This window comes from Anser anser, assembly GCF_964211835.1.
Source record: "Anser anser genome assembly, chromosome: 3".
In the NCBI taxonomy this organism is placed as follows: domain Eukaryota; kingdom Metazoa; phylum Chordata; class Aves; order Anseriformes; family Anatidae; genus Anser; species Anser anser.
Window position 1 is genome coordinate 1,297,997 of NC_139722.1, and position 26,971 is coordinate 1,324,967.

General features: G+C 63.7%; 1 protein-coding gene across 2 annotated transcripts; it reads left to right on the forward strand.

Moving 5' to 3' along the window:
- Positions 1-26,957, forward strand: SCARA5 (scavenger receptor class A member 5). Of its 2 annotated transcripts, none has more exons than XM_083830544.1 (9): positions 1-219; positions 1,137-1,259; positions 4,563-4,691; positions 10,814-11,488; positions 15,488-15,568; positions 16,767-16,865; positions 22,103-22,150; positions 25,489-25,680; positions 26,518-26,957. In XM_083830544.1, exons 2-9 carry the CDS (start codon positions 1,148-1,150, stop codon positions 26,652-26,654), a joined length of 1,473 nt encoding a protein of 490 aa, XP_083686670.1. In that variant the 5' UTR covers positions 1-219; positions 1,137-1,147; the 3' UTR covers positions 26,655-26,957. The 2 variants fall into 2 exon arrangements, with proteins under 2 accessions (XP_083686670.1, XP_083686669.1); XM_083830543.1 differs by having other exon boundaries at positions 86-219; positions 25,492-25,680.
- Positions 26,958-26,971: the final 14 nt, after the last annotated feature.

Here is a 26,971-nt window from a genome sequence, read left to right on the forward strand (position 1 = left end):
GCCCCCTCGCCTACAAAAAGCTCCCGGCCCCGCTGCTCCGGCTTCAGCTCCGCCGCCTCCCGCAGCCGCTGCCGGCCCCGGGGAGCCCATGGGGGGCTGCCGGGGGGGGGAGCTCGGGGCCGCCCCGCCTGGGGCTGGGGGGTCCTCGCCCGTCCCCGCCACCGCCGCGCAGCGCCGGGCTTGAGAGGGGCTGCGGGGGGCTGCGGGGCTCGGCCCCCGGTGAGTCGCGGGGGGGAGGCGGCGGGGCTGGGCTGGGCGGGGGGCGTGCGGGGATGGACCCCCCCCGCCTGCTGCTGCGCGCCCCGGGGGGCTGCGCGGGGGTCGCTGCCTTCCCCGAGCCTCTGGCGCATCCCCCGAGCATCCCTCCGAGACCCCCGGGGGTCGCCCCCCGTGCTCGCTGCCCCCCCTCCTCACCCCCCGGTCACGCGTGGGGTCGGGGTGGTGATGCCGGAGCCCCCCGGCTCCCCCCCCAGTTGGAGGGGGGGGGTCAACAGAGCATGGCACCGATGTGGGGGTGCGGGGAGCGGGTCTGGGGGTGCTCAGCTGAGCCAGCCTGGCAGGGCCGGTGGGCAGCTTTAAATCCTTCAGCAGCAGAGCAATGCAGGGATGGGGGCGCGGGGGGCTGCCCCCCCCCCCCATGGCAGGTGCTGTTAGGACCCCCCCATGGTAGGTGCTGAGCTGCAGCCTCCTGACCCCGGAGCAGAGTCGGGGTGCTGGGGTACTGCGTGCTGCTAGAGGTGGTGGGGGTGTGGGGGCACCCCAAGCCCTGTGGGGGAGCACGGGGGGTGTGCTGGGTGCCCCTCATGGGTGGTGGGTGCCCCTCGTGGGTGGTGGGTGCCCCTCCTCATCCCCCCAAGCCAGGGGTCTGCATTGGTGGTGGGCATTTCATCGGGCTGCCAGCTGCTGCTGAGCTAGCCCATGGCTTCTCCCTGTGGGGTTTGGCTCTTGCTTGGGGTGCCTCCAAGCCCAGCCTGGGCCATTGGCAACCTCACACTGAGATGTGGCCACCTCTGCCCCACGAGAGGTCCCCCGGCAGCAGGTCGGGGTCCCCTGCTCCAGCCCGGGCTGTGCTGCTGGAGCTGGGTCAGGACGTGGCACGGCCGCCAAGCGCCTCACCTGCCTGCTCTGCCCCGCAGGCGGCAGGAGGATGGAGAACAAGGCCATGTACCTCCACACCTTCGGCGAGAGGGAGAACGGCTCCACCTTCGAGGAGCCCTTCGAGGGAAGGAACCTCTCCAAACTGAACCTCTGCGAGGACGGTGAGTCCGGGCGTGCTGACTGTTCCCTCTGCGGGCTCGAACCCGGTGGCACGATCCCAGAGAGCTCCTGGGGGGCACGTGGGGGCTTGGCTCACCTGGGGAGCAGCTCAGCAAGTTGTCCCTGCGTGGGACAAATGCAAAAGCATCTGGCCTGGCTTAGGATCTGTGGGTCCCAGGGAACCAGAGCCGAGGAGCGGTCCCTGCGCCTGGAGGGGGCTGCTGGTGGGCAAGCCTGGGGTCAGGGCGCTGTGTCCCTGGTGGATGCGTGTCGCAGAGCAGGAAACTTCTCTTCTGGCAGAGCCCCTGTGGGAGAAATGCCCAGGGAAACACAGGTCCCCGTGCCTCCTCTCCTGCTTATCCACCCCTCTGCCCGATGGGCACAGCCAGAGCACCGTCGGCCTCTCAGGGCATGCAGGGTCTCACTTGGTTCCTCCACTGCCCAGGGTTCCTCCACTGCTCCAGAAAAGCTGCTTTCCTTGCTGAAGGTTGACTTTTTTTCCTCCAAGCTCTGTGTCTCATGCGTGTGCTCTTGTCCAGAGATGCCCCACGATGGGGACGGTAGCACCAGGGCACGGTGGGACCTGCCTGCATTTCTCACTTCTTAGCTGGCCTCTGCCTCCACCGTGGCCTTGCTGAGTGCTTTTCCTTTCTTCGTGGCCTGTGAAGTGGTGTCTGTGTTGCACTCCATCCTGGCTCAGTCCCCGCCAGGAGATCTTGTACCCTGGAACAACCCCCCTGAGTGAGACAGAGCAGGGATGCAAACCACAGCATTTACCCAGCCTCCCTCCAGGAATCTTTCACGAGGCCTCTGCAGGCAGGGTGGGCAGAGGCTGGTGCTGAAGCGGAGGTGGGAGAGGTCCCCTTGGCTGCCAGGAGGTCCCCTTGGCTGGCAGCTTCACTCAGAAACCATCTGGGGGCTGCCAGCCAAACCAGGCTTGTTCTGGTGGGGCTCCCAGCAGCGCCGTGCCCCCCAGGCACAGCTACGTGGGGATGGGGGTCTCGCCTTGCCAGGCTCACGCACTGGACCGTGGCACGTGGGGCATCCCCAGGGTGTGATGGGGAGCCCAGGACAGGCTGCGTCCAGGCACTGGGAGGGCTGGGAACACCCAGCCCCTGCCAAATTGCTTTTTGGATGCTCGCGTGGTGCAGGTGACTCGCGGTGCTTATTGCAAGCAGAGGCGTGACGTTACTGGGGCTGAGGACCCCGGGGCTGGGGACAGCTGTGGGTCCACAGGGCGGATTTCCAGTGCCAATGAAAGCCGAGACTCGATGTCCCCAGACTCGCTGTCACCCCACAAGGCTCCCCCACAGCCCTGCTCCGGGGACCGCCCCAGCGGAGCCCTTGCCCCGGATGATGCCCGGGCAAGGGGCAAAGCCAGCCCTGAGCCCACGGGGATGGATCTCAGGGGAATGCTCAGCATCGGGGTGAGGACAGATGCTGCAGCCTGGGTGCGAGCCCAGCACCCTCTGCTCCCACACCCGGGGCAGCAACCCCAGGGCTGGGGGCGAGCCCTGCCTGCTCTCGGCCCCCACCTCCTTCTGCGGCCGGGCAAACCGCAGCCTGGCTCCCCTGGGGGTGGGCAGGGGAGAAATATTTGCTTTTCCCCTTGGTTACCGGCCGGAGCACACCCCTGGGCTGCTCGGAGCGCCGTGTTGTGAAAGCCGGGCTCGGCGAGCGCAGGCAGGGAGGAGTGGGTGGTTCGGGGCGCGGGGCCAGCTCCTCCCGGAGTCTCCCAGGACCTGATATAAGTGTTAATGTCAGAAAAATATTGCAGCTTTCCTCATTATGAAACCCTCGGCTCCATCTGTTTGGCCGGTGACAGCACGCCCCGAGCAGCAAATGGGAACCGCATGCGGGTAATGAGTTGCACATTGGCGGGGGGAGGCTGCGGGGCCCTGCCCTGCACCTTCTGCTGCTCCGGGCGCCCTCAGACCCGGCTTCCCACGGGGCCCAGGGGTCAGCCAGCCTGACCTCGAGTGGTTTTTGTCATTTTTGAGCCTGGACGAGCCTCCCTCAGCCCCAAAACGGCTCCGGGTTGAGCTCTACACCCAGCGTAACCCTTTGCTCTCACGAGCCTCCCTGAAAGCGGGCAGGACGGAGGCACAGCCTGTGGGTGCCCAAGGGCCGTGATGTGATGGAGGAGGGGACAACCCAGGTGGAGAAGGGGACAACCCAGCCCCTTGTCCCTCTGGCACCCCATAGGTCCTGGGCATGGGTGGGTGGGATGGGGGGGGCTCCTCGGGGATGTCTCTGGACGCGTTGCTCATGGCCATAGGAGGGGGTCCCCTCCCCAGGAGGCCTGGCATTGGGGCTGTCATGCCTCACCTGCGTCACCTTTTTGGATTAACCCAGGCTCTGGATCTGGGCGGTCCAGGGCTGTGCTTGGGGCTTAAAAGGCAGAGAGCATTGGGACTATGGCACCCGAACACCGAGGGGCTGGGAGCTTGGGGCTCTGCTCCTCTTCCTTCTGTCGGTGTCTCCGGGGACGTCTGGGAGCTGGTGAGGGCGCAGACCCGGCGGCGCCCTCCAGCCCCTGGGAAGCTGCTGGTTCCCAGCTGCTCCCGGAAACCCCACTGGGAGAAGTGCCTTTGCTTGGCTGCCCCTTGGCAGAAGCAGGGGGGGACGGCTGGGTTAGCATCACCCCTTCCTCTGGGCAGCGCCCTGCACCCTGTCCAGGGGCTCACCCAGCAGCACCGGGGTGGCTCCGAGGCATCCGGCACGAGCAGTGCTGCGGCCCTGGGGCTGGGGATGGAGGCACCGGGTCCCTCCACAGCCTTGCCCTGCAGCGCTGGGTGGTGTTGCATCGCTTTGGGATTTCCCTGTGTGGGGGCCAGGCTCTCGCCCGCCTCCCCTCCGCGGCCAGGACCTCTGCTGTCCCTCGCAGAGGAGCCGAGCCTGGGAGAGGATTTCGGGCTGTAACAACCATCCAGGCTCTGGCTCCCAGCCTTGCCTGGACTCTTGCAAAACACAGCCTTGTTGAGCTTGTGCGAAGCCCCGAAGCAGAGGGCCTTTCCCTGGTGCTGGGCTCACCGCGAGAGAGCCTTTCATGTGCTTCCCGTGTGCTTTCCTTCCCTGCCCTTTACTGAGAAACAAGCAAACAAGCACGCCGCCCCCTTCCTCCCTGCCCTCCGTGCTGGTGTTTTCCTCTTGGGGTCCCCACCGGGCCCTTTGCACCCCATCTCTGCCCACGCAGGATGGGGGCAGACACACACAGATGTGCTGAGCCACGGGGCTGCCGAAATCCCTCGGAGGTGGCTCTGGGTGGGAGCGGAGCCCCCCGTGACGCTGCGCTGTGTCCCCAGGTGCCGGGCGCAGGATGAAGGCGGCCGGGCGCTGCGGCCGGCTGGGCTCGCTGGCGGCGCTGAAGTACGCCGTGCTGGGGCTCTACCTCCTCGTCTTCCTCATCCTCGTCGGAGTCTTCATCCTCGCAGGTAAGGGCCGAGCACGGGGCGATGCTCCAGGGGGACGGGGGTGTCCCTCCGGGCTGGGATGGGGATGGGGCAGCCGGCCAAAACCTGGCAGCCCAAACCGCTCCGGGGTGCTGTGACCATGCTCCTGCTGCCGCTGCGGTGGCATCCAGGGGGTTCTGCGCCTGCTGCGGGATGCGGCACCCACAGAGATGCCGCCTGCTCTGGTTTGCAGCCCGCTGCTGCCCCGGGGCTGCTCCGGCTCCCTGGGAGCACAGCGACATGACCTTGAGCTCACCACGCTCTACTCAGCGTGCCAGGAGCAGCTTTGGTGTTGCCTTCGATGCTGGGGTCAGCGCAGGGTCCCAGCAGTGCACAGACCCCCCCCCCCCTAGAGACCCCCCCAAGGACCCCCAGGCTCTCTCAGACACAGGCAGGGCATTGTCCCTGCGCAGCGCATCCCTCCTGCCTCCCCTCCCTGGATTTGCTGAGCGCGGGGGCAGAGCCCAGAGGGCAGGGACGGGAAGGCTGCCCACGAATGCCTCTAATTGCTCCCAGCCCCGCGCATGCAGCCCGTGTGCTTGGCTTCGCTGCTGGCTTCTCCCCCCCCCTCGCCGCGTTGTGTGGTTTGGGAGGCTGCCCACACCCCTGGCAGCCCCCCACGGAGCAGCTGTGACCCCCCTGTGTGGCTCCCGTGGGCACCCCAACAAACCCAAGGGTGCTCCGTCGCTTCCCGGCCACCTCCTTCCCAGGTTGACCCCTCCCAGCACCTCCCTGCTCCATCCCCCGAGTGCTCCCCAGGGCCAGGCAGAGCTGATCTGCCCCTCCGTGAGCCCCTTTGGGTGCGAGGGTGATTTTTGGTGGGTCTCCTGCAGCAGGGAGCAGGATGGATCCCTTGTGGGGCTCCTCGCCGCCAGCCCTGTGAAGTCAGCCCGTGCCTTTTGCGAAGGGCAGAGTTTTTGCTTTTCGTGGGCTGGGGAAGGGACAGAGGAGGTTTTGCTGGAATTTTGAAGCCTTTCCCACTGATTTCTTGCGTTACATTGTTTTAATGTTGTTGTTGGACCGAGAAGCCCTGAGCTGGGGGATGCCATGAATTGTGCAAAGGGCTCGGGGCAGGCGCGCATGTCCTGGGCTGAGCTACAGCTGCTCGCCTGAGAGCAGCTCCAGCAATAACAGGAACGAGATTAGGGCCTCCGACAACAGCAGGGAGAGCTGGAGCCCTGGGCATCCTCAAAGCCTCCCTCCTGGAGCCCTGCGGCCGGCAGGATTTCAGCTGTCAGGCTTCAGCAAGACCCCGGTAAAATTGCCTCGCCCTCCTGGCTCTGGGTGGGAACCTTGGAGAGGCAAAATGCAGCTGAACGAGGGGGGGGTCTGACCCCTCTGGGGGCGCCAAAACCCCGGATCTGCCAGCACCAGCATCAGGGAGAGCAGCAGGACCGAGCCCTGAGACCCTGTGAGCTGGAGAGCCAAAAATCTCCGGTGCTGGGGGAGCGTCGGAAAGCGCTGGCCGAGGAAAAGCGGCGTCTCGGCAGGGCGGTGGAAATAAGTGGTGATGAAGTGGATGAGCAGGCGATGGATGGATTGGGGCCGTGGGACCCGCTCCGCCTGCCAGCGCCTCTCCGCAGGGCTGCTAACAGGGAGAGCCGCCCGCCGGAGGGATTTTCGCTTGGAGGGGGCCCTCCCGGACAGCTTGGGGCTGGGGCTGAGTTCGCCAAACCTCAGCGTGGGAGCGGGGCAGCTCCAAGGGATGCTGCTCGGCCGGGTGGTGCGGAGCTCACGTCCCTGCCGCTGTGTCTCCGAGCAGCATCTGAACCCCGAGCTCTTTCCATCGCTGCGCTTCCAGCAGAGAAGCACCAGGAGGGAATCCCCCCGTTTGGCGACGGCCGCTGGCATCCTCGGCGGACAGGGACTGGGCATTCCTTCATCGTGGAGGGCTTGTTTTTTCCTTGTGGGAGGTCCCCGTTTGTGCTAGCAGAGACCAGACCTGTCGGAGCTGAGATCTCGCTCTCCTGCACAGCATCCCTCCTCCTCCTCCTCCTTGCAAGGGGAAGGCAGGGAGATGTGGCGTTTAGCGAGGCACCCCCCCTGCAAAGAGCAGCAGCAGAGGGGGATTCTCAGCCCTTCCAGTCCCTGCTGTGCTCCAGCTGCTCCCTTTGTGCCCAGGGGATGTGAGGAAAACCCAGAAGAGCCTCCCGGGGAAGCACCTAAGTGTGCAAGGTACCCACACTTGCACCCGTGCACACAGGACTTACAAGGCTTGGTTTCTAGAGGTGTCAGGGTGTTGTGCACGCAGGGGGTTACCAGCGGCAAGGGTCACACGCAGCTTACTTTAATTCATCCTGCGGGACCCCAGCCTCCATCCCACCCCATGTTTCGGGTGCCCGGCAGCACGCTCAGCCCTGTGCGTCCTGCCGGGGCGGGCGTGGGTTTGAAGCTGGCCCGGGCAGGCGTCCACGCTCCGTGGCAAGGGGTGGAAAATGAGCAAACTGCTAAAAATACCTTAAACCACCTAGGAGCTGAGGAAACAGGATGTTTTGAGCAAGAGAGCCGCGGTGCTTTACATGAAGCCTGCTTTTAATATCCGCGTTTGAAATGTGTAGCTCTCCTCTGCCTGCGCCCCTCCCCGCTCCTGGGGTGTGCGCTCCCTGCGGCTCCTCCCGGCACCAAAAGGGAGGGGAAAAGGCGATTTTGTAAAGCTGGGGCTGCCCAGGGGGGAGCTGATGTTCAGCCCCAGCCCAGTCCCCACCGCCCTGGGGAAGGGGCTGCAGCCTGTGGGGAGCCGGGCTCGGCTGCTGGGGACCCAGCGCTTGGGATTACGGGAGTGGGATGCACGTTTGAGCCCTCCTCGTGCCCCAAAATGGCACCAAACCACTCCTGAGCACTCCAGTCTCAGCTTTTTTTCAAGGTCTGGGTTAAATCCCAGCACTGCAGAGCATACCCCTGCGTGCACAGCTCTGCACTGTGGTGTCTGAGCCTGAATCCGAGGCCGATCCCACTCCTTTGCCCACCCCGGTGCATGGGGGCACCCAGCCCTGTGCTGCTACGCAGAGCAGCGGGGCTCGTTAGGGTGAGGCTAACGAGCCAGGCGCCTTTGTGAGGGCATCCAAACCACGCATATCGATGGACTCGCACCCCATCCCCGTGTGTGCACACTTCTGCACGCTTGCAGGACCTCGCAGCAGGACCCCGTTGGCCAGCCTGCCCCGTGTGTGTGCGCACCTGTGTCGGGGTGCGCAGGGATGGCCAGGAGGTTTCGCCTCGTGTAGCCACCCATTTTGTGGGAGCGGGTGCTGGCTCCCTTTGCTAAGCCCAGGGATGGCCTCAGGTTCACAACCCATGTTCTGAAGGACAGCTCACCAGGCCAACAACAGCCGCATGTGCGAGAAGAGCAAAGCAAGGAGCTCGTTCCCTGCTCCCCGTCGGCAGGCAGGAGTGAAGGCAGGGCTCGGCACATGTAGCGGCTGCTTGGGAAAACGCCGTCGTCCCTACATCCCGTCCTTCCTCCTCCTTTCCCCCAGCTTCTATTGCTGAGCAGGACGCCCTCTGGGATGGGACATCCCTTTGGTCCCTGGGGGTCGGCTGTCGTGGTCCTGTCCCCTCCCGGCTCCTTGTGCACCCCGGGCTCCTCGCTTGGCTCCCTGCAAGCTGCAGCAACCAATCCATCCGTGTGTTACCACCACGGTTTGCATCACAAACCCAAAGCACAGCTTCGTATGAGCCCCTACGAAGAAAATTAACTTTGTCCCAGCCAAACCCATGACACTCCTTTTCAATCACACTGTGACTGCGCAGCGTGACCACGCCAACCCACCTCCTGCCTCTTTGCGCCCTCTCCTTTGCTGGCCTTGTTCAGGGCCCGCTGGATTTTCAGGAGGAGCCTGTAAATACGTCTCCACCACCGCTCCTGGCCACGCTGCACCATTTGCACGCGTGTGCACAACCACGGGCATGTGTGCAAGGGGGGGGAGCACAGAGCCGTGCAGCAGCTGGGGGCTGCAGCTGGCCTGGGGGGCAGCAGGAAGGGCCGGCAGGGCTTGGGGTAGGGCTCTTGTGATCCTTTTCTTCTTGGGATGGACTAGAACAGCTCATGGGTGCTCCCAGGGCAGGACCCGGTGCTGAGGCTGGGGATTTGGGCCAGGAGCTGGTGGGGACGGCAGCCAGGAAGACAGCTTGTCCCAAAAACACAATAGCGGGGAGGGAGCAGCTGCTCGCCGAGCCCTTCGGGGACCATTAGCTCAGCCCCAGGGCTGCCAGGCCTCGTGCTGGAGCTGGCGGCGGGCTGGTATTTTGGGTGTCCGTGGCGGGGAGTGTGCCTGTGCTGTGTGCACGTGTGTGTGTGCGTGCCTGGGTGTGCGGCTGGGCTGTGCGCGTGTAGATGTGCGTGTGTTTGTTGTGTGCCTGCACTGTGCATGTGCTGTGAATGCGTTTGTGTGTGTGCTGCGTACGTTTCGTGCACTTGTGCCTGTACTGCTGCGTGCACACACGTGTGTTAGTGTATCTGTGAGCCTGTGCGTGTGTGTGCACGAGCTGTGTGCACGCATTTGTGTGTGTGCTCCCAGCGACTCTAACAACCGCCCGCCAGCTCCCAGGTCCAGATTTCCTGCAAACAACAGAACGAGGAGGAGGTTGTGGGACCAGCACCCGCCCATGTTCTGCTCCTCTGGCTCAGCCTCGCGCCCGCGGTTGTGCCTGATGAGTGGGGTCACGTGCGGCCCTCTGCCTGATTACTCAGAGCCCTTCCCGTCCCTCCTGAGGGGTGTTTCCCCGTGCAGGATGAAGCCCTGGCTCAGCGCTTCCTGCCCCTTCCTGGGACAAAATTTCTCCTTCCCCGTCCCGTTCCCTGGAGCTGGGGAGCAGCGGGGCAGTGATGGGGCCGCAGGCACCCTCCTGCCCTCCGGCGCGTTTCCAGCTGCCCAAACGCAAGCACCCGAGCGGTGCCCGGAGATGTCCCAAGGGTGATGTCCCTGTGACGCTGCGCCGTGGTCCTGCTGGATGTGGTGGCCGACGGGGGTCCCCCAAATCCCCCCTGATTTGGGGGACGGGAGGGCTGCAGGCGTGCGTGGGTGCGGGCACACGTGGAGCGTTGCAGGGCTGGAGGTGAGGTCCCTACCTGAAAGCTGATTTTGGCTGTGGCTGCGCTGAGATTTTGGTGGCAGTGCCAGGGCTGGGCAGAGGAGAGCCTCAGGATGCCGAGATGGTTTCTGGAAGTTATTTATGGGGTTTGGGGCGACTCTGTATTTACAAATAACCGCAGATGCAAGGGGAGGGAGCTTGCCCGTGTGTCCCAGCCCTCAGCCACTGGAGGACCTGCCTTTGGGGGGATTTCTACTCGTGATGGCCACTCGGGCCGCTTCTCCCCTTGTTTTTTTTTGCAAGGAAGCTGACGCCGTGATTTTAATCCAAACCAAATGTCCTCTTTTGGTTCCTCCTCCTCGGAAATGGGCGGGTGAGCGGCCAGGATGGTGCCGGGGCTGCGCCAGCTGAACCCCAACACAGCCAAAGGAACAATAGTGATTTTTTTTTCCCTTTATTTCTCATTATTCCTGTGGGTTTGGCTTTGAGCCCCCCCAGCCCAGGCTGTGCTGGAGACCCAGCTTTAATGCAGGGGGAGGCAGAGGGCAACAATGCCCCCAGGCTGGATGGGCGCTTTGAGGGTGCTGCAGGGAGTGCAGCAGGGTGCACTGACAGGATGGCTCTTTTGGGATGTGAGGATGTTTATGTCTGTCAGTACCAGGGTGCTGCCGGGCCCGGAGCCCCCGTGCTGCGAGGAGAGGCTGCGAGAGCTGGGGCTGCTCGGCCTGGAGCAGAGGAGGCTCCGGGGGAGCTCCCCCATGGCCGTCAGGACCCGCAGGGAGGTGCGGAGAGGCCGGAGCCGGGCTCTGCTCGGCGGTGCCCAGGGCCGGGCCCAGAGGCCCCGGGCCCAGCCTGGAGCCCCGGCGGCTCCCCCTGCCCCTCAGGCAGCACCGCTGGGCCGGGCGGGTGCCCAGGGGTGCCCCCAGCCATCCCGGGGGGTTGTGTAGGGCTTTCCCCTCCACCACCACCAAGAGAGGGGTGGCTGCGTGGGAGGGAGCGGGGCTGCACCTCTCCACCGGCCCCATCTCCACGGGGGGGTTTTCTGATGCCCCCCTCCTGTCTCTCCCTCGCAGTCTCCCGGCCGCAGACGTCCCCCGAGGACCTGAAGGCGCTGATGGGGAACGTGAACCGCCTCAACGAGAGCTTCCGAGACGTGCAGCTGAAGCTGCTGCACCTCCCGCTGAAGGGGGACGTGATGGATCACATCTGGAGGCTGCAGGACCTCCTGCAGAACCACTCGGACTCCTTGTTCCTGATGACGGGGTCGCTGCAGAAGCTGGAGGGGCTGCTCTGGAGCCTGCAGAGCCAGGCCAGCCAAACCGATAGGGCCGTGTCCAGCCTGTGGGACAGCCTGGCTCAGCAGAGCGACGCGGCGCAGCAGGAGGTGTACAAGCTCTCGGTGGAAGGCAACAGCAGCCGGCTGCTGCTCCAGCACCACGACCACCTCCTGAGCCACCTCGGCAGCCGGCTGGAGGGCCTGAGCGACCAGGTGACGGCCGCCAGCGGGGCCGTGGACGCCATGAACAGGACCTTCTCCTACGACGTGAACGTCCACCGGGCCCGCATCCAGGACCTGCAGGTGCTGATCAGCAACGCCACCGAAGACGCGCGGCGGATGCGCCTGGTCCACATCGCCATGGAGCAGCAGCTGAAGCACGAGCTGGCCATCCTCAGCAACGTGACGGAGGACCTGCGGCTCAAGGACTGGGAGCACTCCGTCGCCCTGAGGAACATCTCCGTGATTCGGGGTAAGACGAGGACATCTTGTTAGCAGCTCCCCTCGCCGGGGTGTGAAGCCAGGGGGTGTCCGTGGTGCTTTGGGGGTGCTGGGAGTGGGCCCCGTGGCATGGGGATGCCCCATGGAGTCATCTCAGGTACTTTGGGATGCATCAAATCCATCAGGCACTGCTGTTGGGGTCTCTGTGGGGTTCAGGTGTCTCCATCACCTTGGATGCTCTGCATGAGGGAGGAAGCTCCCAGGGTTTTCCTCACTGATGCCAAGGAAACTTCTGCCAGGCCCCTGCTGACCATGGCGGTGAGGCAGGATGAGCAGAGATGGCGGGCTTTGTCCTGCTTCTAACCGCAGTGATCGAGCAGGAGGCTGCCCCCCAGGTCCCCTCACTCATCCCCCATCCCATCACCACATAGCCCCATTTTTCCACGCTTCCCTTCCCATGCTCTTCTCCTTTGCCGCTTGCAGCCCATCCCAAATAACCAACCCACCCCTCCTAACCCTTGACCGTTGACTCTAGTTTTGCTGAACCCCCTTTTTTGGCATTTATGATAGAGTTGCCCTGGTAATGACCATAGCCTGCTAAGCATCTCTTTCCGTTTCGCTTTGTTACACGAGGTCCAGCCATTTGTCCCACCAGCAGCTTGCGGGCACAGCCCTACGCCAGGGGTTAGCCATCTGCTCGGACATTTCCACCGGCCGCTATCAGCACTTTCTGGCCGTTCCCCACGTCGCCACCTCGCTGGGGTGGCCGCACAGCCGGGATGGGGCGGTCGCTGCGTTCCCCAGCTGCAAAGCCACCAGCCAGGATGGGGACAGCTCCACGGGGCTGGAGATGCCAGCACTGGAGCCCCGTCCAGCTGCCCCATGGGACTGGGGAGCAGCAAGGGGACAGTGCCTCTGTGCCGGGTGCTGCGCCAAGGGGCAGGCGGGTTTCGCTTCAAAGATCTCCGAAATGAGAAAGGGAAGGGAGCCGCGCGCCTTGGGAGCAGCTGGGCTGGGTGGGACGGTGGGAAAGGAAAGGGCTGAGCTCTTCAGGGGCAAGGACAGCTGGGCGGGCTGTGGGGGAGCAGCAAAATCGTGGGCACCCTCCTGATTTGAGGCACAAGGGCAACGAGGATGAAGCAGCAGGCAGCAAGCCCAGGGGAGCTCGGGGCAGCCCTGTCCCCAGCTGCGTTTTCAAGGCTGGTGCCCCTGGCTGAGGACTTCGGGGAGGCAGAAAGGTTAGCGGGTTCAGCAGGGGCGAGGTGAATTCATGCTGCTGCCAGCCCCCCGAGCGCGGGCTGAGCGTTTTCCTGGTGCTTCTTGCCGGCCTTGCAGATGGGAGTGAGTGCCGGGGCTGCTGCCAAGGCGCTCCCTCCCTCTGGCCGCCGGCTGAGCCAGGAGGGGACAGATGTGGCTCCGCAGCAGCTGCAGCCACCTTGGCCCGAGCCTGCAGGTCTTAAATAACAGTGTCAGCAGCAGGGAGGGTGCCCGGCCCCGCCGCCGGCCCCGGCCGCTTGCACAACGCGCTGGGTGGGATGGGGCCGTGCTGCCGGCCGGCTCCATCTGGCCGTCACAAAAGTGCTCATCCGGAGGGTTTTGGAGAGGTTTTCTCCCCCAGACTCTGCCAGCAGCCCAGCCGCAGTGCTCGGGAGGGTGGAGCAGAGCAGGGGGCATCTGGAGAGGGGCTTTCGCCCCCAGCAGCAAGCCCTGAGCCCAGTGGGGTGGGGATGGAGCTGGCACGGAGCCTCTCCTCGCCGCCCCCCCGTGCTCCTCCATCCTCACCCTCGCTGTCCCTGGGGACGGGACTGTCCGTCTCCTGGAGCTGCTGGTGCTGGGGGATGCTGTGGTGGACGCCAGGGCTCACTGCAGAGCCAGCCAGCAGGGTCAGCCCGTCCCCAGGGGCTGTGTCTGACCCCTGGCACTGGGGGAAGCCCACGTGGGACAAGTGCAGCACATCTCGTCCCCAGATACGTTCTCCCCATCTCCTGCTCCCGTGGAGCAGAGGGGTCGATAGCTGGCCGTGGCCATCCTCCACGAAACCTTGTTCCATCGTTGATGATGGACGGTGATAATGATGGTGGTGATGATGATGATGGAGCAGGATGAGGGGCCTGCACTGCAGCAGCTGATTTTCGGGAGGAAGGCCGGCTCCAGCCTCCCCACCAAGGGGTGCCAAGGGTGGGCAGCCCCCGCCTCCCTCCCAGGCTTAAAGGGGATGAGGTGGGGCCCTCGTGGGGCTTTTATTTCCCGGTGTGCCCGTAAAGCCAGAGCAGATGGCAGCTGTCGGAGCTGGACCAGCGGCTCTTCTGCTCCGCTCCCGCTGGTGGGGGGACCCCTTCCCTTGGACAAGGATGCTTGGGGCGAAGTCAGGGTGAGGAAGGGGGGAATGCTGTCTTGTTGGTTCCCACCCTATGTATTCCCAGGGCTGCTTTCAGCTTTGCTTGTGGTGGGATCTGTTTGTGGCTTCCTGCAGCCCAGCCTCAGCTGCGCTGGGGTGCAGAAGCGAGGGAAGAGCTCGTCCCGAGCCCGGGAGCGTGGCTGGGTCCTGCAGAGCTTTCCCTGGGTCCTGCAGAGCTTTCCCTGCTCCTCCTGGGTGTCTGGGGCCGCTGGGCTGGGACACGCCGGAGAGATGCCAGAGGGAAACCCCTTGCCTTGAGACGTCCACTGCTGCCCTCAAACCCAGCATCACCTTTACAAAGCTCCACTCGGAGAGGCTCTGCCTTCCGTAGTGCTCCCTGGGCTGAATTTCATGGCATTCCTTTATTTTAATTCCTTATTTCTGCATTAGCTCTGTGTTCTGGAAGGGACGGGGCGACATGGGGCAGCCTAAAAACACCACATTGTTCCCCTCTCCCATGAACGAGCCGGCAGGGCTTGGCCTCCTCGTGCTCTTTCAGGGAAGAGAGAGTCACTGGCTGGACGTAGCACCACCTGCTCATGCACTCATCTCCTTCCTATTTCTTTTTATTTATTTATTTATTTTTTTGTCCCTCTATTCAGCTTTTCAAACTCCAGCAGGCCAGTGAGTGGATTTAAGGACACGCAGTGTTCACGGCTGTTGTGCAAGGCCCTGTGCACCAGGGGTGAGCACCACCCCAGCGCCATCCCAGCGCCATCCCAGCACCTCCACACGGTGTGTGCCTCGCTGGCTCCTGCCCCGCGTCCCCCTGGAGCAGCCCCTGGAGGTTTTTGGCTCTTCTCCATCGCAGGAGATCCCGCACCCCCCGCCCAGGAGATCCCTCTTCCCACCCCAAGCCCCCTCCTTGCCGTCCTCAGCTCTCCTGGGTGCCGGTGCGCTCTGCACCCATTTGTTCCGCCTGTAGTGCTGGCTGGCTGAGAGCTTTCTGCACGGCTGCGAGACTGTGGCTTTTGGGGTTTCTAGGAAAACAGCATTTAACAATTTCCAACTATCGCCCTGGCGTGGCAGGGCAGTGACCAGATGACCCTTCCGGCCTCTCTCTGCCCTATTTTCTATCATCCCATGAGTCATTTTTTTTTTCTGTCCAATTTCTTCCAGCGGGTTCAGCTCGTAATTGTTTTCAGCTTGGTGGAGTTGGCCCCTAGCAGGCTGATGGATGCAGCTCTGTCACCGGTTTGGCCTTCCAGCTTGCTCGCAAAGAGGTTGCAGAGAGCGGGTGGCTCCTGCCCAGCCAGGGGAGATGCGGGCTGTGCTGCAAATCCCCTCCTGAAGGCTCATCTCCGTACTTCCAAAATGCATTTCTTTTTTTTTTCTTTTTTTTCTTTTTTTTTTTAATTTTCCTGGACGATATTTCACTGGAGAAGTCACACATTTTGGACGGGAGGAAATTCCAGGAAACTGGCGGCTTTCTCTTAGGGTCGCGCTCAGGTGGAGCTGCGAGGTGAAAGGTTTCTGGCGTGCGGAACAGGTCGATGGGCGTCGCTTTTGTCCTTCAAAGCCCACAGAGCACAGGAGAGGGCTGCTGGCAACGTCCCTCGCTGTCACGTAGGGCTGCTGCGGCCAGCGAGGGCCCGGCGTGCGCTCACTGCAGCCAAACCCCTTGTGTTGCAGGGCCCCCGGGACCCAAAGGAGACCCAGGCCACGAGGGGATGGAGGGGGAGCCCGGCCTGCCCGGCCTGCCCGGGCTGCGAGGTAAGGATGGAAGTGCCTGGCCCTGAGTGTGTAAAGCCAGGGGAGCGGCCCCCACGGGGCGTTTGGGGCCCCCAGCCCTTATGGGGCAGCCCCCATGGGTTCCTCCGCCCGTCAGAGCGGTGCTGGGGGTCTGACGCTTTGGGGCTCTCCACAGGGGGCTTTTTTCAATCTCAAGAATGCCTTTTTTTTTTTTTTAAATTATTTTTCCTGCTCTTCATTCAAACCATTGTTTTTGAGAGAAATTCGATTTAAAAAACAACTGAACACCCTCACGCTCCCCGAGAAGCCGGACTCGGCTCGAGGCTGTTTCTAATTTCGGGCCAACCCTAGAAGCACTGGGTCTGCATCCAGGACTCGGGGACGGCACCGGGGCTGCCAAGGACCCCCCTCGGCGAGGGTTTTCTGTTCCCAGCAGGACAGAGGTGCCAGGATCCGTCCCACCCGGGGATGCTGCCCTGGACCAAATTCTGCACCCCGCTCTGATGGTGGGCCCACGTCAAGCTGGGGGGCTCAGCACCCTGTAGCCCCCCATTTTTGGTGGCCCCGTTGTCCCCACGGCGGTGGAAACCCGGCTGCTGTCCCAGAGCCCTCCCTGGAGCGGCTGCCCCCGCTCCTTCCACCCCTGGATATTTTTGTTTTGTGCTGACAGATTCACGGCTGTTGTCCTTGGGCGTTACGAGCGTCAGAAATACACCGTCTGCTTTCTTTCCTTTTTTTTTTTTTATATATATATATATTTTTTTTTCTTTAAACAGAATAAACAAAACAGTCCCTGGAGGGTTCACCTTCGGGAGGAGCTGCCGAAAGGGCCGCTATTTTTAGGCCTTTCTCCACCTCGCTTTCTCCGGTGCTTTTTTGGATGCGGTCACAGCAGCAGTGCCTTGTGAAGTCCTGTTGCGCTGCGGATCTGCCCCTGCCCAGCTCCCTCAGGGCCAGCTCCTGCCCCTCTTCATTGCCCCCCCCCGGGTGCAGCACAGAAGGAATTAAGCCCCAGCCCCTGTCCCCTTGGGCTTCCCAAATTCCTAAGAGGGGCTTTTCCTTCCTCAAAAAAAAAGAGGAAAGTCCTAAAATTCCAAAAAAAAAAGTTTGGAAAAGCCCAGCCCGCTTTGGGCAAAAGGTCGGTGCCAAGGGCGGGGGGCTCTGATGGGGGGGGTCCCGGCGCTGCATCACGACCCCTTTGCTTCTGCCCGTCCTCCAGGGCTGCCTGGGGAGAGGGGACCACCGGGACCGCGTGGCCTGAAAGGGGACCAAGGGGACCTCGGCCCTCCGGGTCCAGCCGGGATGCGAGGATTCAAAGGTAAGGGCCAGCCTCTGGCACCAGCGGGACGTGGAATCGCAGAATCCCGGAGCGGTTTGGGCTGGCAGGGCCCTCAGAGCCCCCCCCCCAGTGCCACCCAGTGCCATGGGCATGACCCCTGCCCCCAGCCCAGGCTGCCCCCAGCCCCATCCAGCCTGGCCTTGGGCACTGCCAGGGATGGGGCACCCCCAGCTCCTCGGGGCAGCCTGCAAAAGGAAGGATTTCCTCCTCATGTGTGACCTAAACCTGCCCTCTTTTAGCTTAAAGTCGCCCCCTCCTTGTCTCAGCCTGTCTGTAGGAGAGGTGCTCCAGCCCCTGGATCATCTCTGTGGCCTCCTCTGGACTCGTTCTAATTCTTCCGTGTCCTTCTGGTGCTGGGGGCCCCAGAGCTGAGCGCAGGGCTCCAGGTGGGGTCTCAGGAGAGCAGAGCAGAGGGGGACCATCCCCTCCCTCGAGGCTGCTTTTGATGGAATCGTGGAATTATTCGGGCTGGAAAAGACCTCCAGGGTCACCAAATCCAGCCATCAGCCTGACCTACTGAGTCCCATCGCTAAACCACGTCCCTAAACCATGTCCCTTAGAGCCCCAAACCTGCAGGTCCCCACGCTCATCCCCAGCAGGGTTCGGAGCAGATTTGTGCCAGTTTTTTTTTTTTTTTTTTTTTTTTGTGGTCCCCTTCTGGCTCCCCGTGGTTTTCCAGCGCCTCGCCACACCCGGGCTAAGAGCACGGAAAGCGCCCACGCGCCTCCCCAACAAGGCGGATCGCGCCCAGGAGACCTTTTAAAAGAAGCTCCGGGCTGCAGCCTAAATTTGGGATGGGTAACAGCTCCCAAAACAGCCTCCTTCCGCCCCAAAACGCCCACCGGGCGGGCGGGGGAGGCAGGAAGAGCCCTGCCCAGGGACGCGGCACCACCTTGCTCCTGCTGTCCCTTTTTGGGGACATCCCATGTGCTGCTTGCCGTGCTTCCTTCCCACAGTTTTATGCGACGAGGTCCTTTGGCGAAGCGCTCAGAGCCGGGTCCCAGCTCCCCCGAGCATCTCCGTGGTGCTGGTCAGTACCAGGACAGGGCTCGGGGTTAGGGTTGTGTTCGGGTCGCCGTGCCCACCTCCAGCGCCGGGCGCAGCAGCCAAAGCCCCCTTGCAGCCCAGGGGCAGGAGAACATCTTCACCCCCCCACCCCGTTAGGAGGGCAGGGAGGTGCCACCGGTGCCTCGTGGTGCAGGTCGGGGACGCGTTGGCTCTGGGAGCGTGGAGGCACCGGGGCAGGGACGTGGTCGGTGCCTCCCCCCGCAGCACGAAGGTCCCTCGCAGGGTTAGCAGGCGCTCGCTGAGCCTGGCAGCTCGGATCCTGCTGCTCCTCATCCTCCTCCATCCCAGCCCGGGCTCCAGCTGCCCTCCCAAGGTGCGTTCGCTGCTGGTGACACCAGGTTAGATGACATCTGCGCAGCACCGCGTGGTCTCCAGTTCCCATCCGTTCCCCAATCCCACCCGACCGAGCCCCAGGATGATGGCACCGGGCCCTGGCTCCCACCCCGCGGTGGGTCAGGGTGCCCGGCCGCATCCTGCCAGAGGTCAGAAGATCCCCTCGAGACTGGTGCTGGCCCAAGCTTTGCAAAGGCGCGAGTGCTGCAGGGACAGCACCAGATGCTCCTGGCGCTGGACACGAGGCACGCTGAGCCACCAGCCAAACCTCCCCTCCTTCCTCACCCCGGCCCAGAGGGCGGTTGGGAAGTGAAGGGTTTTTTTTTGGAGAGCCCTTCTGATAACAGGAGCGAGCCCTGATGGCAGCTCTGCCTCTCCTGGACGGGGGAGGTTGATGGCACCCACGTCACGCTCCCACTGCTGCCCCTCCAGGAGCGACGTGCCCTGCACCAGGGCAGCCCCAGCACCAAATCCTGGAGGTCGGAGCGCTCAGATAAGGGAGCTTCGCCCAAACCCTTCCCCAATAAATCACGAAGCACGCTGGCAGCAAGTGCCGAATTTCTACGGTTTATGGGATTCTCTGAAATTTATAGGAAACAGACCCGGAGCGAGGCAGTGCTCCAAGCCCAAGGCTTCGAGCGAGGGCTGCTTTCCTGCATCACCAGGCTCACGCCCCTGTCAGGGGGCTTACACCCCCTCTCGAGCACAGGAGAGCCGTCAGCCTGTCCTGGGGGGGACCACCAAGCCTCTCCCCAAAAGCCCTGGCTCAAAGCACAGCGCTTTCTTGCGGAGAAAAAAAGTACCCTCAGCCATCCTGGGGGATGGCCTTTCCTCTCCTGGTTACTTTCCCCTCCTGGTTATTTTCCCTTCTTACAGTTTTCTTCTCCTCGATGTATTTTCCCTTAAAATTCCCCCAGCGAGGGATTATTTTCCTCATTTCCATATGGGAAAAGTCAGTCTGGAAAGTGCGCATAAATCAGTCGCCTTCGCTCCACCCCGGGGAGCGTCGTGCCGGGAGCGTGGCTAGGAGGAAAGAGCGGTAGCTCAGCCGAAAGTGGGGTCCGGGGGTCCGTAGGCAAATTTGGGGCAAAAAGAGAGCCCCGTCCTCAGCTCCAGGCTTAGGCCAGGCGGGAGGTTCTGCCTGGAGCAGGCTCCTGGGGCTGCCTCCGCGTTAAGGCAGCGGCACCCTAAAAGCTTGCCTTCTTCAGGTGGGTTTTGGGGGGCAGCACGATGATTTTGCGGCTGCAAACGGGGCTTTGCTGGGGGCTCGGCAGTGCCCGGCCGTGGGGCTGCATCCCGCAGACCCGTGAGCTCCTCCAGTGGCATCGGCTGCGCGGGTTTTGTGCCCTGCCTCCTTTCACAGCACTGCTCGGAGCGAGGATGATCACAGAGACGCTGCTCGGGAAGGCAGGGACTGAGCCTCCGCAACGGGAAGAGCTGGGGGCCGCTTGGCACCGCGTGCCCAAATTTACGCCCTCCAGAAAAACCAGATGCAGTGGGGAACGGACAAGCAAGATCCCAGTCCTCGCCGGGGGAAGGCACCGGGTAGGACCAGCGGTGACACCAGCACAAGGGGCTCTCCTGAGCGCCCCCCCCAGACCCCAGTGCTCTCCAGCTCAGCTGGGGCTTCGTCCCAGTGGGGGTGCTCCAAGTCCTGGCTGCTCACGCAGCCGAGCCCAGGCAGCGGCGGTGCTGCCCGCGGGGCTGCTCTCTGCCCACCAGGGAGCTGCTCTGCGGAGAACACAGCTGGGAAGAGGGGAAAAACAGGAGGAAAAAAAAAAAGGAGAAAAACCGAGGGAATGAAAGAGCCCAGAAGACAGCATGGGAGAAGGCAAGGCAAAGCCCGGCGTTGCGCTGCGCGGGCAGCATCGGCTCCAGGGATGGAGCAGGAGGCACGACGCTCATAGGGCTCGCCCCCTGCCAGCATCTTCCCAGCTCTTCCCTCCTCATCCTCAGCCAGAATCGCTCCTCAAGAGGCCCTGCTCCTATTTGTAAAAGCCCAAAGATGGCACAAGTCTTGGTACAGGGCATGGGGTGGGGCTCCAGGCTGGGCCCAGGGCACCCCTTTAATCCCCTCCGTCCACGCACAGCCTGACCCAAGGTCTCATCCTGGCTGTGGCGGCTCTGGCAATGGGGTGCCGGCAGCATTTGGGGTGAAAAAACCTTGCTTTTTTAACGGGGACAGCAGCCCCGTGTCCCCTCCATGGGGTGACCGGGTGGCAGCAGCAGTGACCAGGGGCTGAGCTCTGCTTTTTTTCATCACGTGCAGCCGAGCAGCGTATCCAGCCCCTCTCCTGCAGCTCTCATCCTCATCTGGTTCCCATCAGCGGAGCAGGCTCCGGGCAGCTTTTCTCCATCTGACACAGCTGGGGCTGCCCGGGGGAGCGATCTCGGCTTCCCAGAGCCTCCAAGTTAAAGGGCAAGAATTTCCTGTGTGCTTTTTTTTTATATTATTTTTTTTTTCCTTCTTTATAAGAAATCTCCGGGCGTGTGTGTGTGTGTGCGTGTTGTTTGTTGCTATCACACGCAGAGACCGGAGGGGAGGATTTGTCGGAGCGGGGCCGGGGGGGCTGAAGGCAGGGGTGCCCGAGCAGCCAGCCCCTGCTCGGGAACCGGGCGGGGTGCCGAGATGTGGCACGGATGAGAACTGAGCTCATTATTTCGCCTCGCTGGGCGGAAATATCCCCGGTTTTGGAGGCAGCCTGTTTGCTCAGCTGGCCGAGCCCCCCAGCACTGCCGCTTTCTTGACCCAGCACCGCTGGGTGCCGGCTGAGTCGGTCTGCGGCAGGAAGCGAGGTCCCTGCCCCTGGCCCCTGCTCCTCCGAGGAACATTTCAGCCCCCGGGGGGACCGCCAGGCCTCCCTGACGGGGTTTGCGCACCTCCCGCAGCCCCAGCACCTTGCTCTGGCTTCGATTCTGTTATCCCGGGGTGCTCGGTTATTTGGGGGAGCGGAGCGGGGTGCTCCGGGCATCGCTTGGCCCAGCGTTGCGGGTGCTCGGGGGAAGTTGCGCTCAGGTTCAAAGCAGGAATGGCAATTTGGGATGAACGAGGCCCAGGCTCGGCCTCTGCTCCTTGCACGGGGTGGATGCCGCGGGACCAAACGCAGCCCCCGTGTCCCCAGGGCCGGGGGGGCTCAGCCGATGGAAAGAGGCAAATGGGGAGATGCTGGGGGTCCCCTGGCAGCCCCGGTGCGGGGCTGGGTGTGCAACCCCAGGGCTCACCCAGGAGACACGTAGTGATGTGGGCTACGTGGCAGTGACCCGCCCCGGGGTGTTTTTGGCAGGCGTGGTGGCAGTGGTGGGGCTGGGAAGAGGCGCGTGAAACAGCAGGTGGTTAGCGTCAGTGTTTTAAGGGAGTTTTGTGGGGTCCTGAGCTCCCCGCGTTGCTTTTTCCCAAACGGCTCCGGCTGGGGGGGCAGCTCAGGGTGAATCGACCTCGTGCCAAGCTGAGGGGGCAGAACGGCTTTTGCTCGGGACGGGGCAGAAGGGGCTGTGATCCCCCCAAATTCTAGTTTTTCCGCCCCAAAGCTCCCCCAGAGTGCCAAGGAGAGGGACCCCAGCAGAAAGCTCTTCTCCCAAGAGCGGCTCCAGGTTCAGCAGCCAGAGCATCCCTGCTCTCCAGGTGCTCGCCCCCTGGCACTGGGCTTCAGCTCCCCACAAAGGGCCAGGAGAGGGGCCAGCAAGCCAGCTGCTGCTTTGTGCCTCAGTTTCCCCAGCGGTATGAGGAGGAGGAGAAAGCCCTGCGAGAGCCCCAGCCCCGCCGAGGAGCCGGCCCCCGGTACGAGGTTCATGCCCTGTGCCCTTTCTCTTCCCAGGTGACCGAGGACCGAAGGGGGAGAAGGGGGACCGAGGCGGTGACGTGGGTAAGTGCCCCTGGGGGACGTCTCCCTTCCTCCCGCGGCAACGGGAGGTGTTTCTCCTCGCTCCCAAGCCGAAGGGAGCGGCGTGGTCCCGGGACGCAGCTGCGAAGAGTCAGCCCCTCGGTTTCGCAGCCGCTCGAGTGTATTTCTACCCTTCGGCTTTTCCTTTTGCTTTGCTGGGGAAAGGAAGGGGGGAGCTTGGAGGGTTTGGAAGGAATCGGTGCAGCGAAAGCAAACGGGCGCAGAAGAAAAAGAGGAGGAATGACCGTTTGGGGGGTTTGTCGGGTGCGATGCGGAGGGAAGGGGGCCGGGAAGCTGCACCCGGGTGGATGGGACCAGACAAATGGGGCTGTGGCTGCAGCCCACGAGGGGTCCGATCCTGCACCCCTGCAGCACGAGGAGCAGCTCGTTTGGGGCATCTCCCCCCAGCTCCAATGCCGAGTGCGTCCCTGGCTCCAGCTGCAGCCCTTGCAGAGCCCCCAGGGCGCACGAAGCAGGTCTGGGCCTTGCTGGCACCGGTTTGCGAGGAGGGGCCGGGGGCTTTCTGAGCTTCCACGGCCCCGCAGCTGGCCGGGGGCTGACTGGGAGGAAGGGCGGCTGCGCGAGCAGCCCTCGCCCTGGTGATTAACGGGAACGGCCCAGCCCAGCAGCGCCTGGCCACGCACCCTGCCTGCGCATCCCTGCCCTCCCTGGGGACACACTCGCCGTCCTCCGGCACGCACAGGCTCCAGGAGCACACGGTGGGGGTCCCGTCACCTCCCAAACCCCCCCAGAGAGCCGTCCCTGCCATCCCTGCCGGCCTGGTGTCCCCACTGTCCCCGCTACCCCAGCTGTCCCCAGCAGCTCCCTCCCTGCTGGTGCGGAGCAATTGCTGGATTCGTCCTTTTCACGGAATTCCAAGAATTTCAGGGGTTGGGAGGGACCTCCGGAGACCACCGGGTCCAACCCCCCCCCCCCGCCGAAGCAGGTTCCCTAGAGGAAAGCAGGTTCCCTTTTGGCCGCGCTGGGTGGCTCAGGAGCAGAGCGCGGCCGTGGCGGCGCTGGTGGCGGTTTGGTGCACGAGGAAATCCTGAGCTCGTTCATTACGGGGACCGTTAATTGTGCTGGGGCCGTGGGACCCAGGCTGTGCGGTGCCGCCCGACGTGCGCAGGCATCGCGCTGTGCTTGGCAGGCCGGGGATGCGGGAGGAGGAAAGGAGGACGCGGGGCTGAGCCCTGGGCTCGGGGTGGAGATGGGGAAAGGGCGCTGGGTGCCAGCAGCGTGCCACGAGCCCCCCCGGGAGCAGGGAAGCCCGGCTGCTTGGAGCCAGACCCGGCTGCTTCGGGGAGATGCCGCTGGGCGAGCAGAGGACACCGGTGCTGGGTCAGGCTTGGAGGAGCAGCTGCTGGCAGCTGGAGGCAGAGGCTGAGGTCAGGACACGTGTGGAGCTCGGCCGAGCAGCTTCGTCCAGCCCTGGGGGGACACCGGCGCTGGGGCGATCCCAGGCAGCTTCTCGGCACGGCTCGGCACGGCCCCACGAGGGCTGGGAGGCGACGTCCCAGCTCGTTTTTCTCTGCCCGGGCCTCATTCAGGAGGTGCGCGGCACTCAAGAGCCGCCGTGCGTCCCGCAGCCGCGCCGTGCGCGAGGCAGGGCTGCGCAAAATGCCAGCGGGGCCGTTCGGAGAGGGCATGAAACGTTTCCTGTCTCATCCACAAGCCCTGTGCCCTGCACAGATCCGGGAAAATAAGCCTGGGGGGGTCTGGATCCATCCTGGAGCCTGGCCCTGGCAGCTTCTGGCCGTGGGAGCTCAGCCCGTGTCGCCCAGCAGGGACGTGGCTGTGCCCCCGCACAGAGCGAGCCGGGCAGGGGCTGCACACCCGGAGCCTGAAATATCCAACAAAAAAAAAGGTTTGCGCAGGTCCCAGCCTGCTGGCAGTGCCGAAACCCATCGCAGCAGGTCCCCAGGGCCATGTCAGCTCCCAGCCCAGACCCTCTGCTCCCCGCGGGCTCAGCCCCACGGGCTCAGGCTCGGCCGGCCGCCTCGCTCAGACGTGAGCCGAGCCCCTCCGGCAGCCGCGTCCCAGCACAAGGGGGTGACCGTGCTGGGCAAACGTCAAACCCTCTGCAGACCTGAGATCTTCTCAGCTCCCTCTGCAAAGTCCCCTCGTGGCGTCAGCACCTCCCAGCTGCACCCCTCGGGAAGCCGCCACGGTGCCCGTACCGACACGGAGACCTCCAGGGGTCCCTCCAAGCCCCAGCCGTGCTGTGATTCCGCGAGGCCCTGGCACGGTGGGAAGTCCCTCTTTTTTTTTTTTTTTTTAGTTCCTCTTTTTACTTTTTTAAATTGCTGGCGTTTGGTGGGAGAGCGGGAAGTGGGCAGCACAAGGAAGGTGGGCACGGATGGGGGAGATTTGCAGGGGGGGGGAGACGAGGGCAGAAAACCCGGCGACGTGGCTCCGTGCCCACTTTTGGTGGGAGCAAAAGAAAAGCAGGGGGGACACACGTGGTTTGGCTGGGCTGTCAGGAGCAGGGGGAAAGAGAAAGGGAGCAGCCCCCGACCCGCTGGGGAGCAGGTGGGGGATTTGCAGCACCAGGCAGGAGATCTCCGCCCGAGGGGCAGCGCTGCGCGCGGCCGTCCCAGCTCCTGGCGCTGGAGAAGCGGTGCCGCCGCGCGTCCCCAGCGGAACCTCGGATTCCCAGCGAGTGTGCTTTCGTAGGGAACATTTTCCCTGATTTTTGGGGAAAAAAAAAATCTTTAAATATAAACCTCCAAGCTGCTGCAATGCAACGGGGCTTTGGGGGAGCACGAATAAATCCCACCTGCTTGTGCCCCCCCCCCCCCCCCGGCTGCGAGCCGGCTCCTGTCTCGGCACGGCCACTGCAGGCCCCTCCGGCAAGGGGTGGCCTTGGTGACCCAAGGGGACCTGCTGGGACCTCTCCAGCTCCGTGTCCCACAGCAGTGGGGCGTCCCCAAGCCACCCGTGGATGCGTCACCGGGTGCCTCCCGCTGTGGGGAGGGCGGGGAGGGCACCACGGGGGCAGGGCTGGGTGTCCCACCGGCCGCCTTCGTCCCCAGATGGCCCCACAAAGCGCCAAACGGGCCAGGTTTGGTAAAATCGCAGCGCCTGGGGGCTGTGCCCAAACTCTGAGCCCGCTTCGGGGCCGGGGAGGGGGGGGCGGTGGCGTTGCTGAAAGCAAGCAAAATCTGGAGGCTGAAGGCTTTTGGTCCACCAAATCCCCCAACCCCTCGGCTCTCCAAGTGCCGGAGATGGGCACGCTCAGGGGCACGGTTGCGTGGCCCCCCCCCTGCCATGTGTCGTCCCCCCCCGTCGTGTCCCCTGATGTCCCTCTCTGTCCCCAGCAGCCGAGGAGGGGCTGATCCGGCTGGTGAACGGCTCCGGCCCCCACGAGGGCCGGGTGGAGGTCTTCCACGAGCGGCGCTGGGGCACGGTGTGCGACGACGGCTGGGACAAGAAGGACGGCGACGTGGTGTGCCGGATGCTGGGCTTCCGAGGCGCCGACGAGGTGTACCGCATGGCCCGCTTCGGCCAAGGTCGGGGGGGGGTCCCCAAGGCGGGGGGGGGGGCTGCAGGCGGTGCTGAGCCCCGGTGCTGAGCACGGAGCCGCTCTCCGCGTTGCCCCGGGGCGTGGGGTGGGGGGTGCTGGAACCACACGGTTTTGGTTTTTCAGCCGGATGAGGCTTCTGATTTTTTTTTTTTTCTTTTTAGAATAACAAAAGTTTTTTATTTTTATTTCATCTTTTTATTTTTTTTTTCCTTTTTAGAATAACAAAAGATTTTTATTTTTGTTTTATCTTTATTCGTTTTTATCATTTTTTTTTTTTAAAGCTTTTAAAAACATCGTGGCGACGCCAGCGACGCTTTTGGCAGGCGCCCCGGTGGCCTTTGGCCCCGGTGGCCCCCCGCGGGGGGGGGGAGGGCTCTGTAACCCTTTCTCCAGCCGCTGGGGTCACCGTGCCCCCCCAGTGGGGTCCCCTGGGGGGGGGGGTCACCCCGAGCTCCAGGAGCCGGTGGCCCCGGCAGCAGCTTTGGGAGACCCCAGAGGTGCCGCCGTCTCGGTGCCACCCCGTTTGGATGTCCTGGGGGGGGGGGGCAGGAGGAGCGCATCACTGTGGTGCCCCCCCCTCTGGCGTGTGCCCTCAGCCCCCCCCGCGTGCTTCATTTTGGGGACAGCAGCATGCGTCTTTTGGGGAATTTCCCCCCAAATTGAGGGATTGTGCCTCCCCAGGGGCTCGGGAACCCCCCCCCAAAATCTGGGGCAGCCCCTCCGGGTGACCGTGCTGCAGCGTCCCGGTGCCTGAACCTCCCCCCTCGCCCCCAACCTGGGGCGAGGAGGGGGTCTCACCGCCCCCCCCCCCCCCGTTTTGCAGGCACGGGCAGGATCTGGATGGACGACGTCTCCTGCAAGGGGACCGAGGACAGCCTGCTGCGCTGCAGCTTCTCCAGCTGGGGCAAGACCAACTGCGGCCACGCCGAGGACGCGGGCGTCAAGTGCCTGACGCCATGAGCGGGGACACCCCGAGAGGGGACACCCCAACTGGGGACACCCCGAGAGGGGACACCCCAATTGGGGGGACACCCCAAGAGGTGACACCCCAAGAAAGGACACCCCAAGAGGGGACACCCCAAATGGGGACACCCCAATTTGGGACACCCCAACTGGGGACACCCCAACTGGGGACACCCCAAATGGGGACGCTCTCGGGGTCGCCGAGAGCTGGGGAACACCCAGCAGCAGGCGGACTGGCCCACGCTTCCCGAAATGTTTTATCAGAGAAATAAAAGCTTTTTTTTTTATTATTATCCCCCAGCGGCGCCGCCCCA